The sequence below is a fragment of the Bos indicus genome, chromosome 15 (assembly GCF_029378745.1).
Source record: "Bos indicus isolate NIAB-ARS_2022 breed Sahiwal x Tharparkar chromosome 15, NIAB-ARS_B.indTharparkar_mat_pri_1.0, whole genome shotgun sequence".
NCBI classification, from domain to species: domain Eukaryota; kingdom Metazoa; phylum Chordata; class Mammalia; order Artiodactyla; family Bovidae; genus Bos; species Bos indicus.
The window spans coordinates 7,269,657-7,290,297 of record NC_091774.1 but is presented as its reverse complement, the minus strand read 5'-3'; the positions used below and the strand labels follow the sequence as shown (position 1 = coordinate 7,290,297).

The window sequence follows — 20,641 nt, the reverse complement described above, 5'->3', positions numbered from 1 at the left end:
TTGCCATTTCCTTCTCCAGGGAATCTTCCCAACCCAGGGATCAAACCCTGGTCTCCTGCATTGCAGTCAGATTCTTTATCTACTGAGCTACCAGAGAAGCCACCATCAGAATTCATCTGCTCAGGATACAAATGTATAGTCAGTTTATTACAAATAAAAGTAAATTTATTAGCCACAATAAAATAAGAAAACAAGGAAGACTTTATTTTTGCAGCAAACTCTTATTAATTGTAAAGTATTATGGAGTCACTCAGAAATAGGTTTTTAAACCATGTGAAGTTTGTATATTAATCTGCACAAAATTATTCTATATAATTGTCTTCTATAGAAATTATCTGTGGATTATATGGGTAACTATTTCAAATAAATATAGCAATAAATAGAATGCCTTTTTAATTTTCCTAACACTCTACTATGGTTATATATGCTTTAAAGAAAAGGGAAAATCCTTTAAAAGGACAATAGATTTCAGGTAGACAAGTTGCAATTCACTCAAAACAAATTTTATTATATATTACTAATATAGGTAGTAGTAAAAGCATACATTGAGCCATGTTTTCCTTTATTAAAACCCTACAAAATTAAAGATTTCTAATTAGATTCATAATACCTAGATGTCATCTATGGTTAAATTTTGGCAAATGTGCTTAAAACTGTAAAAAGAGAACTATGTAGAATCTTCTATATATTATCAAAAATAGCATTGAATTTTTAAATGAGATTATTTAAAATATGGATTGTAAGTTCTTCTAATTTTCATCGAAGCAGATTTAATCTTGATGGGTGAGTTGTTTTTAGTCCACGTGTCCCATCGAATTCCAGTTGTAATCAACTTTCCAGAGAAGTGATGAATGCCATTCAGATTTGCGAGACCACACTGGCTGAACCACCAGCCGGTATTGTTACTGAGGTGGCTGCAGCTCTTCACAGACTGATCACTGATGAAGCATGCAGGACGACACCCGTCATTATCAACATCTGGTGTGCTGAAAGGCATTGCATTTTGATTATCTTCTTTTCTGAAGCCCCGGAATGCATCACCTAGGTAAAATAGATTTTTTTGATGACTAAATTTAAAGGCACTTTTTGTAATTTTAATCAACCTTTACCAACCAATCATGAAAAAGCATTGCATCTAAAACTAAGGCTTAAATTACTTTTTACTAGATATCAGATTAAAATCTCTCCTCCAGGAGCAATAGGCCAAAATCTGGTAATGAATTCCTCAACATAACAAACATCTTCAAGTGGACATTGCATGCGTGCTAAGTTGCCTCAGTTGTGTCCAACTCGTGTCCAACTCTCTACAACACTATGGACTGTAGCCCACTGGTTTCCTCTGTCCATAGGATTCTCCAGGCAAGAGTCCTGGAGTGGGTTGCCATGCCCTTCTCCACAAGTGGACATTTAATGACACAAATTACAGAGGTCTGTGATGGCCTAGGTAAAACTCTGCATATTATCAGTTAAATTGAAAACTATTACATCTTTGCTAACTGTGTAAAAGGACCAAACAGTAGCAGTATGAACTGAATGATGGCTTCTTTTGTATTTTTTTTTAAAACAAATTAAACATGAAAATACATCTCATTTTAGGAAAGAAATGCCAAATAGATTTCCCTAAATATGTCTTTATCAACTAGCCCATTTTGTGTTCTCTTTTCCTTTTTGTCCAAAAAAATCCTATATATAGCATGATATGGCACTTTTCAAACATTGGAATTTTTTCTGAATCTTTGAATCATGAAAGGGTAATGTAAACTTCGTTGTACATTCTCTTATCACAAGGGTCTGTGCTGCTCCTTTGCCACACACCATCCGGCCCCACCTCTGCCCTATCCCCTTTATCTGGCATTCACTAATGTGTTCTCCATTTCTGTGCCTTGTCTCAAACTGTTCTCTTTGCCAACATCCATTTGCCCAAATGCCATCCATTCCTCCAAGTACAAATCACTGATTCTCAACTATAAGGATGCTAAATATCCATCTAGTTGATACAAATATCTGGGCCCAAACTTACTGCATCAGATTCTGCACAAGTATGTACTTTCAAAAAGCATCCCAGGTTGAATCTAACATTAATTTTTTGTTGAAAATCACCCTTCCATGAAGATTTCCTGGATGCAATCAGTTGGAATCATCCTCTCCCTCTTAACCTCAGTCCCTTGGACTGCAAGGAGATCCAACCAGTCCATTCTAAAGGAGATCAGCCTTGGGTGTTCTTTGGAAGGAATGATGCTAAAGCTGAAACTCCAGTACTTTGGCCACCTCATGCGAAGAGTTGACTCATTGGAAAAGACTCTGATGCTGGGAGGGATTGGGCGCAGGAGGAGAAGGGGATGACAGAGGATGAGATGGCTGGATGGCATCACCTACTCGATGGAGATGGACGTGAGTTTGAGTGAACTCCGGGAGTTGGTGATGGACAGGGAGGCCTGGCGTGCTGCAATTCATGGGGTCACAAAGAGTCGGACACGACTGAGCGACTGAACTGAACTGAACTAACCTCCAAAGATGTATCAGTATTCTGTTCTATTCTGTTTCCAGTTCTATTTACTCTTCCCCCTCTATATTGTGATCAGTTAAAGAGCTGGAAGCGTAACTCATTCATTTTTGGATTTCTAACACTAATCATACCTACTGAACAAGAACCATCATGAGCAATCAACAGAAGAGCTAAATTTAATATTAACTCAAGTTTAAAATATCAACATCAGAATATAAATTTAACATCAAGTATTTTAAAGTGCTAACAAATATAATTTTGGGGGGCGGAAAGTAGATGCACTGAAATATAGACCCTTAAAAACCCATTAAACTAGTTGTTCTATCAGCCTGGGTCCTTGCCACGGCTCAGATGTCATGAGCTGGCATCCCGGGAAGTCACTTAATTTTTCTTCACCTGTGAAGCGAGAAGAGTGAAGATCAGCTCTAACATTCTAAGACTTCTAAATGCTGGCCTTTCAGAACATGAAAATGGAAATAATGCCTTCCCAGCCTGTCCCACAGAATCGCTATCTAAAGAATCAATTGAGATTACATATGGCAAGTTGTTTTAAAGTGTATAAAGCAGCTCAAAACCATGAGATGATGCAACCATCATAGCAGAGTTTCAAAACTCAAGACTTAAACAGTTTTCTCATTCTTAATCTAATCTGTCAACAGTTATATAAATATATATATATATATATGCCAAAATAAATATATTACTTTTTATCTTCATCTAATATTGAATCAGCTAGATTTAAATCTTTTGGATAATTTCAGGAATAAAAAACTTACCAGCATTTCCTGAATATCGTCCTAAGTGCACTTTAAAAAATTTTGTTTCATCCTCTATCCAAAAATCATCATATGATGCATAAGCTAATGTGTCATCTTCAGATTCCAGTGCCACATGCAGCATAAAACTGGTATTCTTCTGATTCACTATATAAAAAGTCTTTTTCAGTCCTAGCCAAAACTCACCTGTTAAAAAAAATGCTTTTTTAAATATGTTATAGCATATTTAAAATAACTCATTTTATTAGCATAACCCTGTGTTATTAAGTGCTTGATGTTGTTTGGTGTTTCAATAACTCTGAGATGGTGCACATAAATTATTTGAGGGAATAGATGGCCCTAGCTCAAATTATCACTGTGTGCCTAATTTGCCAATATATATATATATGTGTGTGTGTGTATATCTTCCCATTTCTGCTTTACTAGACCAAAGATAACTAGATTGTTTCATTTTTTATCTGCCTAAATTAAATTCAAAAAGTCATTTAAAGATTAAGTAAAAAGTCAAGTTCTACCTTAAGGCATATCAACAAAAACTACCAGTTCAAATATTATGGCAAGTAACAAAATGTTTGGGAAGGAAATGGCAACCCACTCCAGTGTTCTTGCCTGGAGAATCCCAGGAGCCTGGTGGGCAGCCGTCTATGGAGTCGCACAGAGTCAGACACGACTGAAGCGACTTAGCAGCAACAACAAAATGATGTATACCAGTAAATGTAAGAGGTTTAACCTCCATATCAGCAACTCCTAAAGAAATATTTCCTGAAAGTGCTCAATAGAAATTATTCTTTCTGTGTCTTTGAGAATAATGTTTTGTGAACTAATATTTCTTTGTTATAATGCAGCTTGTCAGTTACCTCTGAATGAATGAAAATATAAGGTAGAAACACCAGAGTAATCTCAGGTTAGGGTCAGTATTTCCAAGATGATTGTAGATCCAGGATGAATTCCTAAACTCCGTAATACAAACTGCGTATTTGCATGTTCTAGCCATTGGCTTTCTACCTCCCTCTACTCACTGTCACGGCCTAAATGTGAACACTCCTGCTCTGAAGCACATCCCTCTGCCTGAATCATGAAATTACCAAAGGAAGTAAGGTCTAGTAAAATTAACTTCAAAGAGTTGGGGACGATGTGACAGCATTCAGACTCTTAAAACCATAGCTAAGACATTAAGTCACTCTCAAGGGATTGCAGGAACATTTTAGCGGCATACCCACCTAGAGCTAAAGATATTCTGAAGAGGTACAGGAAGAAAGGAAGTAAGAAAGACAGACAAGTAAGACAGGACTGCTTGGTTTCTCCTAGTCTGACACCAATTAAATGTCCTTGCCATACTTCCCCGATACCCCAAATCCCAAGTGTAACTTAAGATACTTTCCTTAATACTGTTTATTTCTTTAATAGGCCAAATACAAAGCAGTCTGTTTACCAAAGTATATCTGCCTGAAGACATTTTTCGTTAAAACTAAAATGATCTCCCTACAGAAATAAGGATTATGTAAGGAAAATAACAATTTAGAGTATGCAGATCTATGACTGCTCGATTCAGATGGCCAGGCTTGTTGGAAAATTGGAGGTAATGCTGAGAAAACACAAGTATATCAACTGCACTCCATAGTATGGCAGCTATTTGGCCTTCTTTGTGACATTTTATTACATTTCACACATTTTCTAACCTCACTGACATGCAGTAGGGTTTTTAGCAGTAGGACTAACACCACCACTTACTAAATCCTTGAATGACATTATTATGGGATGTTAAATATTTTAAGCTATAACAACAGCAACTTAAAATAATAGCATAAAAATGATCAAAGTCACCTGCAAATGTTCCAATTAATGTAAAATTCTGCAGTGTTCAGAAATACTAATGTTTCTGTTCAACAGCCAAAGTGATGTTGCCATGGAATATTGGGAACAGATTTTACAGTTCACCTGGGGTTTCCATTTGCCAAATTTTGAGCATAGTGATTTTTACTGATGCTTTTATAAAGCACTACTTTCAGTTCACATTATTTGAGCTCATACACAATGTACCCCAAATTTCCATTTCATTTGTTTGTACAGACACAGCACAAATCTCAAGAATTTCAAGGTCCCTGTTCATTCAGTTTTTAATTCTACAAATAACTATTGACCACCTGCCAGAACGCTGCTGGGTGTATAATCCATACTTAATAAATACCCAACTTATAATTTTCAGTCAAATCACATTTCAACAGGCATCTAAAAATAAAGATATCTAGATCCCAACTGAAGACCTCCTTATTTTAAATAATTTGGCTAATGATCAGAGAGTAGCTTAAGTCATGTTTTTATACACACAGGATTTGCTATTTTTACTAATAATTTGACCAATACAGACAGTCTATAGGCATAATACCAAAAAGAAGAAAAAAGAGGAGAAATGAATAAAATTTGACCTAAGAGGTCACCAAATCCATCCAGATAATCACACCACAACTTTTGGAAATCAATTATCCCATCGATCCTTTTCTGTATCACAGTCCATCCACCTCCTCTGTAATCCATGTCACACATAACCTAAAATAAACCCAGAAAAGACAAAAACAACATGATATTATTTTCATTCTTTGATATAAAACTCATACTTCAAGCTTGTGCAAGTCACTCAGTCATGTCCAACTCTTTGCGACCCCGTGGACTTTATAGTCCTTGGAATTCTCTAGGCCAGATTACTGGAGTGAGTAGCCTTTCTCTTCTCCAGGGGATTTTCCCAACCCAGGGGTTGAACCCAGGTCTCCTGAATTGAAGGCAGATTCTTTACCAGCTGAACCACAAGGGAAGCCCAGGAATCCTGGACTGGGTAGCCTATCCCTTCTTCAGTGGATCTTCCTGACCAAGGAATCAAACTGGGGTCTCCTGCATTGCAGGTGGATTCTTTACCAACTGAGCTATTAGGGAATCCCATACTTCACCCTGAGCCTAGAGAAAGAGAAGATACTGCCACTGAAAGTTTCAATGCAGCTGTATATCATTAAAATATTCAGATTTTTTTTAAATCTCAAGAAATAATACTGTTTGTTATAAAACAAACATAACTGCAGTCCCTGCTTCAGTCAATATATGTGTTTGTAGCATTTTAAGGCTCTTATTCCTCAACTTTATAAATATTTTTCAGTTGAGTAATAATAGTGACTGATTTTACTGTAATAAAAGTGACAGATTTTATTTTCTTGGGCTCCAAAATCACTGTGGACAGTGAGTGCAGCCATGAAATTAAAACATGCTTGCTCCTTGGGAGGAAAACTTTGATAAACCTAACCTAGACAGTGTATTAAAAAGCAGAGACATCACTTTGCCAACAAAAGTGCATATAGTCAATGTTATGGTTTTTCCAGTAGTCATGTACAGGTGAGAGTTAGACCATAAAGAAGGCTGAGTGCTGAAGAACTGATGCTTTTGAATTGTGGTACTGGAGAAGGCTCTTGAGAGTCCTTGGACCACAAGGAGATGAAACCAGTCAGTTCTAAAGGAAATCAACCCTGAATATTCATTGGAAGGACTGATGCTGAAGCTAAAGCTCAAATACTTTGGCTACATGATGTGAAGAGCTGACTCACTGGAAAAGACCCTGATGCTGGGAAAGATTGAAGGCAAAGGAGACAGAGGCAGGAGCATCATCGATTCAGTGGATACGAATCTGAGCAAACTCTGGGAGACAGTGGAGAACAGAGGAGCCTGGCGTGCTGCAGTCCATAGGGTCTCAGAGTCAGACATGATCAAACCTGCATCTGTTATGTCTCCTGCAATGGCAGGCGGGTTCTTTACCACTAGCGCCACCTGGGAAGCCCCATAGATGGGGCTTAGACCATGCTTTTCTGTCTGAAAATCTCAATCTGAACACGGGTCATCCAGGCTATGGAGAAAAAAAGCAATCAAAGACAGACACACAGGCATATTTGACATTGTTTTAAAAATCAGTGTTTTGATTAAAAGGAAAAGTTATTTATAAAGAAATGTATCACTCTGCCACATCAGATGGATGTCATTTGTTTTTGTTGTTGACTTAGCAACTGAACAACAGCAAAAACAAATGACATCCATCTGATGTGGCAGAGTGATACATTTCTTTATAAATAACTTTTCCTTTTAATCAAACACTGATTTTTAAAACAATGTCAAATATGCCTGTGTGTCTGTCTTTGATTGCTTTTTTTCTCCATAGCCTGGATGGCCCGTGTTCAGATTGAGATTTTCAGACAGAAAAGCATGGTCTAAGCCCCATCTATGGGGCTTCCCAGGTGGCGCTAGTGGTAAAGAACCCGCCTGCCATTGCAGGAGACATAACAGATGCAGGTTCGATCCCTGGGTCAGGAAGATCCCCTGGAGGAGGGCAATGCAATGCACTTCACTATCCTTGCCTGCAGAATCTCATGGACAGAGAAGCCTGGTAGGCTACAGACCACGGGGTGGCAAAGAGTCAGACGTGACTGAAGCAACTTAGCACATGCCCCATCTCAACAGGACTCACAGATGCATCTGTGGTGCTCTGCTAAATGCCCTTAAGAGGATCACCATGGAGGACTCACTGAAATGACAAAGCAAGAAAATCAGAGCAATCCTCCCCATCAGAAACTTCCCACACACAGACAGAAAAAGGCAGTGTGGAGGAAGGTAGGGAACCAACACTTTCCCACAAAAGAGGTAATTATGCGTCCCACTCTTCACAAAATTAGAAACCTTCCCTTTCCACATCTGTTCAGGCCCATTTCTGAATCTGTAGGTGAGATAATTTAGGTAATTTAAAATTATTTCCCACTTAATTCCCAATTTTTGACATCCTGTTAATAGATGTCAGAAAATGTTAGCAACTGAGATGAGAAACTGGTAGTATCTACTTATAAAAATTATTTTATTGTGTAATAAAGACCATTAATAAGGTATGATATTCATATTACAACCTTTCTAATGCACAAAAACGTAACCAGAAAATTATATATATAATATTAATATGCAATATACAATAACATATAGTTTTAATAATACATAGAGTTGAAATGGTAGAGGTAGAAAGGATAGATATGAGTAATTTATTTTATGCAGTTTAAGAAATGGATCAGCTTCTCAATCTTTCTCACAATTTAGTGAAAGGATTTTTTAAATTATTAATTTTTTATACAATCACAAAAAGTCATTTACCATCCAAAGTGTATCCATGTGTAGGATGAGAAATTAAAGTATTTTTATCAAGCTCCAAGACAAAGTACACCATTATTTTTTAATATCCATAAGCTAATTAAAGCAAACAAGTATTTATTTTACATAATTCCATCTACTGTAAGGATAAGATCTAGCACCAAATGGACTCACTTTAAAGAATGTAACCAGAAACACTCAAACAGAAAAGTGAAAGACTCTCTAATTCTTTTACTGGTTTGTGGTTTGGGCAAAGAATCCCAGAAAATAAAACTTTTGAAACTGGAACCTATACTAATTTATCTGACAATTTTTAAGAAGAAATAAAGTAGTAAAACAATTAAAACTAATATTATTTAAATAGATTAGATGCCTATCCTATTCCATATATAATAAGGGAAAACTTTACCTCAAATGGATGACTAGCGCCTTCTGGATGGATTATATACAAACCACTTGGTGTTTTGGTGACAGAACCAATGGTATCTTTAATATCTGTACAATCTAGACCTATAAAAGTAAAATTAGTTATTTAGGATATTTCCACATATACATTTAAGACTTTATCATTTTATTATAAAGAATTGACAGTGTTATGTGAAATTATTATTAAAATGTACATTAATGATATGCTCACTTAACTTGTATGCAGAGTACATCATGAGAAACACTGGGCTGGATAAAGCACAAGCTGGAAGCAAGACTGCTGAGAGAAATATCAATAACCTCAAATATGCAGATGACACCATCCTTATGGCAGAAATCGAAGAGGAACTAAAGAGCCTCTTAATGGAAGTGAAAGAGGAGAGTGAAAAAGTTGGCTTAAAACTCAACATTCAAAAAACTAAGATCATGGCATCCAGTCTCATCACTTAACGTAATATAGATGGGGAACCAATGGAAACAGTGACAGAGACATTACTTTGCCAACAAAGATCTGTAATAGTCAAGGCTATGTTTTTTCCGGTAGTCATGTAGGGATGTGAGAGTTGGACTATAAAGAAAGCTGAGTGTTGAAGAATTGATGCTTTTGAACTGTGGTGTTGGAAAAGACTCTTGAGAGTCCCTTGGACTCCAAGGAGATCAAACCAGTCAATCTTAAAGGAAATCATCCCTGAATATTCATTGGAAGGACTGACACTGAAGCTGAAGCACCAATACTTTGTCCACCTGATGCGAAGAGCTGACTCATTGGAATAGACCCTGATGCTGGGAAAGATAGAAGGCAGGAGGAGAAGGGGACGACAGAGGATGAAATGGTTGGATGGCATCACCAACTCAATGGACATGAGTTTGAGCAAGCTCTGGGAGATGGCGATGGACAGGGAAGCCTGGCGTGCTGCAGTCCATGAGGTTCTTGAATCATGCAGTCCATGACTGAGCAACTGAACAACAGCAACAATGATATGATGATTTTAACTCCTTAAAAAGAAAAATCATCTCATCATTAAACATAAGAATCTAGATGAACAGAGGAACTGGGACTAAATAATTTACGCTGCAATAAACCTTCACTGATAGCTCACTGTTATTATTTGCCCAGTTGGTATCAACATTTATTTAACATGTTTTACAATTATGCACTCTCTTGTCCAATAAATAATGTATTTTCAGAAATCTAGACTTATCTTGGAAACATAATATGTGACAGAAATCTGTAATGATGACACAGAAAATCCAAAAGAATACGTAGGCTAGCTACTATTGACACATCCTTTCTCCACTATTTGAAACTTCAGATATTCTGGTGTATTGGGGCCCCCATTAAAAACAAGCAAAGGGAGAGGAAGAAGGAATCATGTTCTTCACCAGAGGAATTGATGCTGAGGCTAAAGCCTGCTCTGTTGACAATAGCTAGAACTGTAGCAGTCTATAATCACCCCCTCTAAAGCATTCCACTTTCCAGGTTGTAAACATAATTATTATGCAGATATGATGCTACATTTTACTCTAGATGCTTTATTTTGTATTATCTCCTATAAATACAATAAAATAAATTTAATCTTACAATATCAATTACCCAGAGAACAAACACATCAAAGCCTGAGACTTCAGAGCCAGAAGCTTGGGTTAGAGTCTAGTTCTACTCTTTACTAGTCAGAACTATTAGCTAAGTTTCTTAACTACTTTTCTTCATGTGCAATATTGTTATAATAATAATACTATCTACTTCATAGTGTTATTCTCACAATATACATATAAGACATTATGTAAAGCACTTAGCATAGTGCCTGCTGCTGCTAAGTCACTTCAGTCGTGTCCGACTCTGTGCGACCCCATAGACAGCAGCCCACCAGACTCCATCGTCCCTGGGATTCTCCAGGCAAGAACACTGGAGTGGGTTGCTATCTCCTCCAATGCATGAAAGTGAAAAGTGAAAGTGAAGTCGCTCAGTCGTGTCCGACCCTCAGAGACCCCATGGACTGCAGCCTTCCAGTCTCCTCCGTCCATAGGATTTTCCAGGCAAGAGTACTGGAGTGGCGCGCCATTGCCTTCTCCGAGCAAGGTGCCTAGTACACAGTAAATATACAGAAAATATCATCTACAAAAAGTTAGCTGTAAAAAATTGTTTGCTTTCCCCTTTACTTCCAGAAGATACAGATTTGTTGCCTTTCTTCTGAGTTGCTAAGAGATATTTTTATGATAAGCTTATGCTTAGAGATATGATAGAAGCTTACAGCAAAGGACTAATCTGTGATAGAGTATCTGCTTTGCCATCACCATCCAAATAAATGTGAACAGATTGTTTAGATTTTTCTGGACTCCATATTCCTTAGCTGATGATAATCATCATCATAGCAAACTCTTATACTGTCTTCTTATGCTCAGGCAATACTTTAGGAGATTTTGGTGTATTTACTCATATAAGTCTCACAAGAAACATACAAGGTAGGTACTATAAGTTTGGGCTTCCCTGGTGGCTCAGATGATAAAGAATCTGCCTGCAGTGCAGGAGACCTAGGTTTAATCGCTGGGTTGGGAAGATTCCCCTTAGGAGGAAATGACAACCCAGTCCAGTATTCTTGACTGGAGAATTCCATGGACAGAGGAGACTATTATTTTCCTGATGAGGAAACTGATATCAGGAAACAGTGGATCGGGGATTTGAAGACAAATGATCTGACACCAAAGTCCATGCTCATGACCACCTTGTTACACTATTTTCACTACTCACAAATGAGGTAAAATAATATAATAAAAAATAACACAATACCCTGTGAAAGTGCCTGTCATAGTCCCTGACACATAAGTGCTCTCAGTAACAGTTTATTTCCTTCTCTTTGCAAGGAGAAAAAGAAAGATCGCTTACTAGGCTGTCAATAAACATTTTTTTGCTTTGAAACTTTGGTATTAATTCACAACTGTAAGATATATAGGGCATTTTTATTAGAAACCTATTCCTTTAGGAATTACTGTACTGTAATACTGTATTTTAGCATCAAAAGAGCTAAATTCTAGTTTCTTTCTGAATCAAGCTTCTTCAAATTTTATATTCTAATTTGAAACATCTCAAGCATGTCAAAAGTACTTTTTACAGGTGGGAGGAATTCTGAGACTTTTTCTTCTAAGCAAAGACTGATTATTACTAAAATGTAAAAGGAGAGCCTACATTCGGTTACATACTAATAAAACTATGCTATTTTCAACAAATTCTGAGTATCTGTCTATAGCCATGGCTTTCAAATGGTCAGAAAAGTTTGCCAATTCAGAAAAGTATGCATTGTCTGTGCCGAAATTTGCTTAATGGCAGGTGTTACTCCTCCAGCCTGTTAGATGATAACAAGCTATAATTTTTAAACAAAAGTTCTAGATGTACCAACCTGTCCATGAAATGTTTAAGCAACAAAAGACAAATATGAAAAGGCTGAAATACAAAAAGTTCTCACCATGTGACTGAACTGGTCTGTGAGGAAAAGTATCCAGCTGTTTTCTAAAAACTTCTGTTGTCAAAAGGAGAACTCGATTCATGAGCTCATTAACCTAAACACACAGGCATGCATTTAAGCAAATATGTATTGGAACAAAACTTTTTTAGCTGAATTCTGTAACTGATATCCCTAAGCCTCTTATAAATCCAGCTTTGAAACATATATAATGCTCATCTTTCTTTTGAATTTCTCACTGCTATAATAAAGCAGTAGATTGCTAAATAGCATTCATTAAATTCAGTACCATTTTCCCCTGAACACTGCCTTCATCTGCCCATTTCTATATTTGACTACTCTTGCAGATCTGTTCTTTGTATCTTGTCTGCTCCTTTGCTGTAGTTTGTTATCTGCTCTTCCTCTTGCCATCCTCCACACCAGCTGCCAATCTAGTCATTGCATTTCCCTGCTCAGACACTTCGATGACTTCTTGGTGTGGCATGATTTAGTTCCTATTTCTTTGAGTCAGTTTTCCTTATACACCCTCTACCTCACCGGTCTCTCCACCCCTGCACCACTTCAAGCAGTTCCCCAAGGATGGAACGTCCTGCTCTTAGTCTTCTTACCCAAACTTTGTGACCTCTGAAGTATTTATCCATCTTTCATGACTCATTTCATAATTTCTATAATCTGGGAAATTTTTCCACAGCTCAGATTTTGAATTGCTTTTGTGCAACTTTCTTCAAGTTTCTTTTGTGCAACTTTCTAACAGCATTCACAACATTTTCAATACATTTTTCTGCCCCACCCCCCAACCCCCCTGCTCAGACTGAATAAGCTTTAAGTGAAGATCCTTTTTTTGGTTATTGCTTTCTGTTTGCCTGTACTTTACTATGGTGTCTCTGCCATAGTAGGCACTAAGTAGATTTCTGGATATTAAAAAAATCAAACAATTATACTTCTAGCTAACTATATCAATGTATACATACAATAAGAGCACAGTTCTAAAAAAAAAAAAAAAAGCCATACCTGATTAATTAAATAATCCAAGGAAGCTTGCTGCTCATCCATCATGTTTCTTAGTAGTTTTTTGGTACTTCGTGTATAAGAAACAATAGAATTTTGCAAATTCCCTTAAAGCATAATAAAACAGGTTTGCTGAACATTATATTGTTATAGAAAATAACTACAGTAAAAAATAAAGAATTTTTAAATGATTTTGGATAAATATGTAAATGCAATAACATCTCAATCTAACTAAATACATAGAGTTGCATATTCTGCTTAGGACTTTTTTGTTTAACTCAAGATTAATGAAGAAAACAATTGTTTCAGTACGTCCCAATGAAAATATGCTTTCTAATAATCTATTTTAACCCCCTAATTTAATCTGATATAAATGAGAGACAACATTCTGAATATCAATTCTCACTTTATGAGGGAGAAAGAAGCAGGAGGTCAAAAATTCATCAATTCTTATTAATAAGAAAGTAAAAGGCAATAATTCCATATCATGAAAGTTAATTTCTAAGTTAAATCTTTCTTTTAATTTTTTTCTATTAATGCTAAATTTTTGTATAAAGAAAATGCAAACACACAAGCATATACACCCATAATAAACCTCAGTCAAAAGTTTTGACTGGTTGATTTCTGGTTAAACTTTTTTACCATGTATTTTTTCTTTTTAAAAATGTTTTTATTTTAAAACAATCTTACTCATAGAATAGTTGTAAGAACAGTGTGAAGAATTTTTTCTTCTTTTGAGAGCATGCCACCATGATGCCTCTGGATATTTCAGGGTATTTTACACCAAAGACATTCTCTCCAACACAACCATCAAAATCAAGAATTATGCAGCAATTCTCAGACTTAATCCAAGTTTATTAAATTACACTGATGATATCCTTTATAACAAAAGAAGTCCCCTATTGTTGCATAATTATTCTTTTAAAAATTTGTCATTTCTATTTTCCTAAATTTCACTCTAGCAGTAGAATCCTATTAATAACTCTTGATAGTTTAAAATCTGCCTCATTCAGTTTCACCTGTCATTTTTACTTTCAGTCTCTCACTTTCTATTAGATATTTGCTGGATTTAGACATTTATCTTAATGGATCCAAACCTACACTCATTGGTTTGAGAAGCCTGAGATATTTGTGTTACACACAGAATTAAACACAATAAAGTGAGCTTTTTATATTTCTGACCTAGGAGTTAAAGTCCTATAAGAACTGGCTCATCACTCCCTCTCCTTCTGATCCCCCTTCTCAACCCATCCCCTAGGTACATATGAGAATTACTCATATGAGAGAATTACTCATGAGAATTACTGTGCTGCTACTAAATAGTTTTAAACAAAAGCGAAAATTTTTAAATTCTTTATTTTTCATGCTTTGCTACATAAATTGGCTATGAATTTGCATTATATCTATTGTAGCAGTTATTCAATATTAATTAATTCCCCCCTCAAAATTTCGGTGAAATTTTCTATTGATTCAGACGAAACTAAGAAAATAGTCCTAGGCAAATTGATAGTATCAGGGCCTTCTGTGATCACTTGATGTTACTGGGCTATATAATATAGAAGAAGGAATTGTTCATTTACAAATTAGGTAAATTAGGTGTGAAGCACCTACTATGTGCCCAAGACATATACCTCTAACCTAGGATGATCAGGATATATGGTAAATGACTCAACAAATGTTAAAGTATATTTTTCCTTCTCTACCATAGAAATAATAAATCATATACTTTTATAATTCTGGTTATTTTTAATACTTACTACACATGAAATATTTTTCTTCTCTTGTAATTTTAGTTTTAATATCACATGACTCCTCACAATCTTCTTTGTAAACAGTAGCATTACTTTTACTTTCACCTTTTGTATTAGATTCATCTTCTACAATGTTAACTCCTGGAGAATCCTTTATATTAAAAAAAAAAGAAGAAGAAGAAGAAATATATGAAGTATGTTATATTACCTAATATATCATAAATAAGACTCTAGAAAAAAATGAGATTTTAGGACATACACAAAGAAAGACTATATAGTTAATTGGTTAATTCAAACTTCCACAAACAAATCTTTTGCTCTCTTTTTTCCTCTCCAATTCCAAGAGGATTCATTTAGGGCCTACTTTCCATTACAGTGGTTTTATGGCTTTGACTGTTACACATTTCCCTGTGTGATACAGTGCTGAGCCATTCCTCTTTCAGGAATCATGCCATTTGAAATTCCTTCTATGGATACTAAGAAGGTTCCCTGAGAGGCCTACATTTCTATGCCAGCAGGACATTCTGCCACCAATTTGTAGGAATTGTGATGTAGGGCTGAGGGGAAAATGTGTAGGAGATTTGTCGCTTTTGTATAAGCTAAAGTATTTACAGATTTGAAAGGTAAAGTATTCATAGACTTAAAAGGCAACAATAATAATAACAGAAACAAAGAATGGAATTTTTCTTTGCAAAATCAACAACAGATGTCATTTTAAAAAGCCAGCAACGTTGTATCTAGAATGGATAAACAATGAGGTCTTACTCTGTAGCACAGGGAACTATATTCAATATCCTAGGATAAACCACAATGGAAAGGAATATTAAAAAGGATACATATTTTATATATGTATGATATAAATATATATAACTGAATCACTTTGCTGTATAGCAGAAATTAACACAACATTATAAATCAACTACACTTCAATAAAATACATTTTTAAAAATTAAATTAAAATCAAAAGCTAACAACCAACTATAAACTTTTGAATACCAGTGGGGAGAAGGAAGGAGAGAGGGACAAGGTAGGGGGTAGGAGAGTATAAAGTACAGACTACTATGTTCAAAAAAAAAAAAATGCCAATTACAGCTGTCATTCCAAATGTATCAGTTCTTACTGGTACATTGTTGGGTTTTTTAATGTTAAAGCATACATTACCAGTTTTTTATTATTAAAACATTCTTTGGTAGAAGTTATAAGATTTAAATAAACTGTAATTAAAAGAAAATAATAACAAGATCTGTCATCTTTGACATGGATATTGAGAGAAAAGTGAAGAGCTAATCACATAATTTAAAAGATATTTGCCCAAAATACATTTTGCTACAAAGATCTACTTTTAACTTTTGCTCTTTCCCCTATACTCCTATAACAATTGACATATTAGCTGTTTTCAAAAACAGCTATAGTTTACAACTATAGTTTTTTAGATGTAAATAAGATTCTAAAATTTTTAGCACAGAGAATTCTTACTAATACTTCTGTAGCTTTCTTAGAATTTATTCTTGCTTCAACTTTGGAATTTGGTATTGATACAGTGGTAAATACATTTTATAACATTTAAATATTATAAACCAATATTTAAATTATAGAGATTCAAATTACCATCTACTCATAGTATTGCATACAGTCTTAGCTATCTGACATTGCTCAGAATACAATTTTTTAATATTAAATTTTAAAATTTCCTGAGTGACCAGGTACAAGATCATATTTGAAGTATGAAAGTTTATAGAACAGTTTTTTTTTTTAGTAAAATTAACTTTTTATTTGCCTATCAGATATTTCATTTTTAAAGTTAAGTGGAAAGTTGTTGGCTAGTTTTTAACCTAGGTCTGCAATTTCTTTAATTTTTTACAAGAAATGTGTTAAGAGTCAATCTTCAGTTTATAGTTTCCTACGTTTAAAAAGAATATTATTTAAGCATGTCTCAGCATTTCTAAATAAACACTTTAATTTTTCCATAAATTATATTGAGTGCTGTAATTAATCTTGTCAAACACCTAGTATATATCTTAAAAACTATATAATCATGCTTTCTTAGCTAAAATAACATTGCTGAAATTCTTACCGTAGAATGATGCTCACAGTTATCTTGTATAGCTTCTCCACAAGTAAAAATACATAGATTTAAGAACAAGAGTGAGGCTTGGAAAAGATAAATCATATTTTTCTTGGTTGGAGAAATGAAAATTTTCTTCAAATATCAGTTAGCTCTCTGTGGAAAGAGCTCCAGTACATTGAGTCTTCAGTCGAAAATTTCTGGAAGGTGTACAACAAAAACAGAAGCCAGTACTTACTGGTTTCCATGCCCTCGTTTGAAACAACACCCTTCATATAAGGAATAAGGTAGCCTCCAGAGATCCCATCATTCTATGTTATACAAACCCTTTTTATCACTACATGTCTGCATTGTAAATTCATGCTTTTGGAATATAAGCAATAGCTGGCCAGCTAGCTAACTAAATCAAGAAAGCAACCAAGAATTTATAGTTATCCAAGTTTTATGAGCCAGGAATTTTTTTCCTCAGAAACAAATGCTTTTGATAATGTGTAACTCTCTTACTGTGAACCAGTTTGCATAAAAATAGTACGAAAGTAGAAATTAAGTTTCTACTTAAATGATGGAGTGGAAGACTAATACATTAAAACTATTTCTACAAAATACTAAATAGAAATTTAATCAGTGTGGACACCCAGAGCAGATAATTCAGACTTAAAACATTCTTACAACTGAATGTAGCTATCGATGATGGTCATATTCACCACCTAAACCAAATTCCTAGGACTGTAACTGATTTGTATGTTTACATCAATAGTGTTAAAATTTCAACAATTGTGAATATAAGGGCACTGTTGTTAATGAAAATCACTACTCTGTGAAAGCTGCTTGATCTCTCTGACAGATCAATGTCTTTGATGAATTTTCAAATTCTCCATGATAGAGGCTCCTTCTTTTCCCTATAGAAACATGCCTAAGTCTTCATTACCCTAAAATTAAGACTTTCCTGAGTTTTATTTCCAATTCAAGGTATTATTGTCTCCATTTCCATTCCTAGCCCAAGAACCACAGGGTAGAGATGACAGTTTTGATGGCACTCCCATAGTGAGTGGTATGGTCTAGGTATTAAGATAGTAATTAAGGAAGTAATATCTTAGATTATTTTCTTACTTTACATCCTCACTACGCACTGCTTAAATGCAAGCACTGTCATCTCTTATTCTGCTGAAATTTTCTCAGTTTCTCCCAAGAGGCAATATGTGGTAGTTGAGAGTGCTGGCTCTCGTACCAGAATTCTTGGATGAATCTTGATTCACCACTCCATTGCTCTGGAAACTTGGGCATAGTTACCTAATATCATGATAGCTTACTTTCTCTGTAGAATGGGGATTGTCGTGTGGATTCAATTATTTGATGTATGTAAGCACTGGGCACAGTGCAAGAGAAATGACAAGTATTCAAGTGTTAGGTGGTATCATTATTATTTTTATTTTCATCATTATTTTCGAGTATTAATCTTTAATCTTAAATTTCTAGTTGAAGTCTTATAAAATTGAAAAGAAGATGGCAGATTTTTAGTAATTTTAAAGCAGCCAGACGTTAAAATACTTTGTTCTTTCACAGCTTGCCCACAGACAAATTCAGGAAATTCTTACTTGAGCAAGAAAATACTTCAGCAGAAAAAGTAATAGCCTCAGCAAGAAAATACTTTGGTAGAAGGAAAAAATAGCCTCAGCCAAGAAGAAACTGAAAGCTCAAGAAATTGTCCATCACACACTGCCTCACATAATTCTCAAGGTTATGACAGTATCCAAATTAGATTACTATGTGAAAATGTTTTATAACCATAAAGTGGTTACTATATTTTCTTCTGTAAACAGAACATCATTAACAATTTCTGAAACCATGTTAATGAAATCAGATGTCTAATAGGCACCTCACACTTAACATACTTGAAACTTAAATCTTATTCCTTCTCCCACACTCAACCTATTTTAGTAAATGGCAATATTCCTTATGTAGTTGGTTCCAGTCCCATATCTGAGAGTCACATTTGACTCTTCTTTTAAAAAAAAAAAAACTCCACTCACTTGCCACAACCATGCATCAACACATCTTAATGACTCAGGTTAAAATTTTGAAAACTTCTCGCTACCTCTTTGACTACCTAGTAAAAGCCTCCATAATCTCTCAACCAACCTACCATAACATCCAATCTGGTCTCATTGTTTCTAGTGTTATCAACTGTAGACTAGTTTCCCCGTAGCCACTAGAGCGATCCTTTTGAAAGATTAAATTAGGTCTTACTCTCCTACTCAAAATTTTCCAATGGCTTTCCCTCCATTGGAAGTTTGATTTTATATTAATTCCTTATGTATTACATAAGTCACCACCATATTGGAAGGACATCCCCCATACACTGCTTTAATTTTATGTCCTAGGACACTTCCCCTACCTCACTCTGTTCTGGATACAGTGGTCTCCTTGTTGTTCCTTGAATATATCAACTAAAATTCTGCCCTCAGAGCCTATTGTACTTAAAGCCCCCACTGCTTCTGAATAACAACCTTCATCCATATAGTTGAGTGGCAACATTCTTTCTTCATTCAGACCTCTTCCCAAATTTCCCATTTTGGGAGGCTTTTCCTGAGCACACTATCTAAAATAGAGCTGACATCAGTTCTCTATCTCTCTACACTACTCCATTTTTCCTCATAGTACTTTTCATTGCCTAACATATTCTAGTAAGAAAGAAAAATAAATACAAGCTTAAAGAGCACAGGGACTTTGAAGTTTCGCTTACTGCTGTATCCCACCACTAGAGAGTACTTGGCACATAGTAACTGGTCAATATTTATTTTCTTAATAAAAGAATGGATTACTTTATGGCTTTTAATGTGAAAAACTAATCATTATATTTAATTCATTTATCTCTTTTAACAAAATATAGAGATTTTTCCTTTTCATTCAGTTCAGTAGCTCAGTTGTGTCAGACTCTTTGCAACTCCATGGGCTGCAACACGCCAGGCCTCCCTGTCCATCACCAACTCCCAGAGTTTACTCAAACTCATGTCCATCGAGTCAGTTTTGCCGTTCAACCATTTCGTTCTCTGTCATACCCGTCTCCTCCCGCCTTCAATCTTTCCAGCATCAGGGTCGTTTCTGGTAAGTCAGTTCTTCGGATCAGGTGGCCAAAGGATTGGAGTTTCAGCTTCAACATCATTCCTTCCAATGAACATTCATGATTGATTTCCCTTAGGATGGACTAGTTGGATCTCCTTGCAGTCCAAGGGACTCTCAAGAGTCTTCTCCAACACCACAGTTCAAAGCCATCAATTCTTCCGTGCTCAGCTTCATATCTATAAAGGTCCAACATACACATGGACATCACCAGATGGTCAACACCGAAATCAGACTGATTACATTCTTTACAGCCAAAGATGGAGAGGCTCTATAAATCAGCAAAAACAAGACCGGAGCCGACTGTGGCTCATCATGAACTCCTTATTGCCAAATTCAGACTTAAATTGTAGAAAGTGGGGAAAACC

General features: G+C 35.5%; 1 protein-coding gene across 1 annotated transcript; it reads right to left on the bottom strand.

The window, feature by feature from the left end:
- Nucleotides 1-257: 257 nt before the first annotated feature.
- ANGPTL5 (angiopoietin like 5) lies at nucleotides 258-17,527 on the bottom strand. Its single transcript, XM_070803137.1, has 8 exons — nucleotides 17,163-17,527; nucleotides 15,095-15,239; nucleotides 13,341-13,444; nucleotides 12,333-12,426; nucleotides 8,855-8,955; nucleotides 5,709-5,829; nucleotides 3,283-3,468; nucleotides 258-1,041 (listed from the first exon to the last, which is right to left on the bottom strand). Exons 1-8 carry the CDS (start codon nucleotides 17,256-17,258, stop codon nucleotides 722-724), a joined length of 1,167 nt encoding a protein of 388 aa, XP_070659238.1. The 5' UTR covers nucleotides 17,259-17,527; the 3' UTR covers nucleotides 258-721.
- Between the last annotated feature and the right edge of the window lie 3,114 nt (nucleotides 17,528-20,641).

What these genes read in the sequence shown, in the direction of transcription:
- ANGPTL5 (XM_070803137.1), bottom strand. Translation starts at nt 17,258, where the DNA reads ATGATTTATCTTTTCCAAGCCTCACTCTTGTTCTTAAATCTATGTATT. An exon ending in AGAAAAATATTTCATGTGTA is followed by an intron (nt 13,445 to 15,094) that starts GTAAGTATTAAA and finishes TTATGCTTTAAG; the next exon opens with GGAATTTGCAAAATTCTATT. An exon ending in GCGCTAGTCATCCATTTGAG is followed by an intron (nt 5,830 to 8,854) that starts GTAAAGTTTTCC and finishes GGTTTATTTTAG; the next exon opens with GTTATGTGTGACATGGATTA.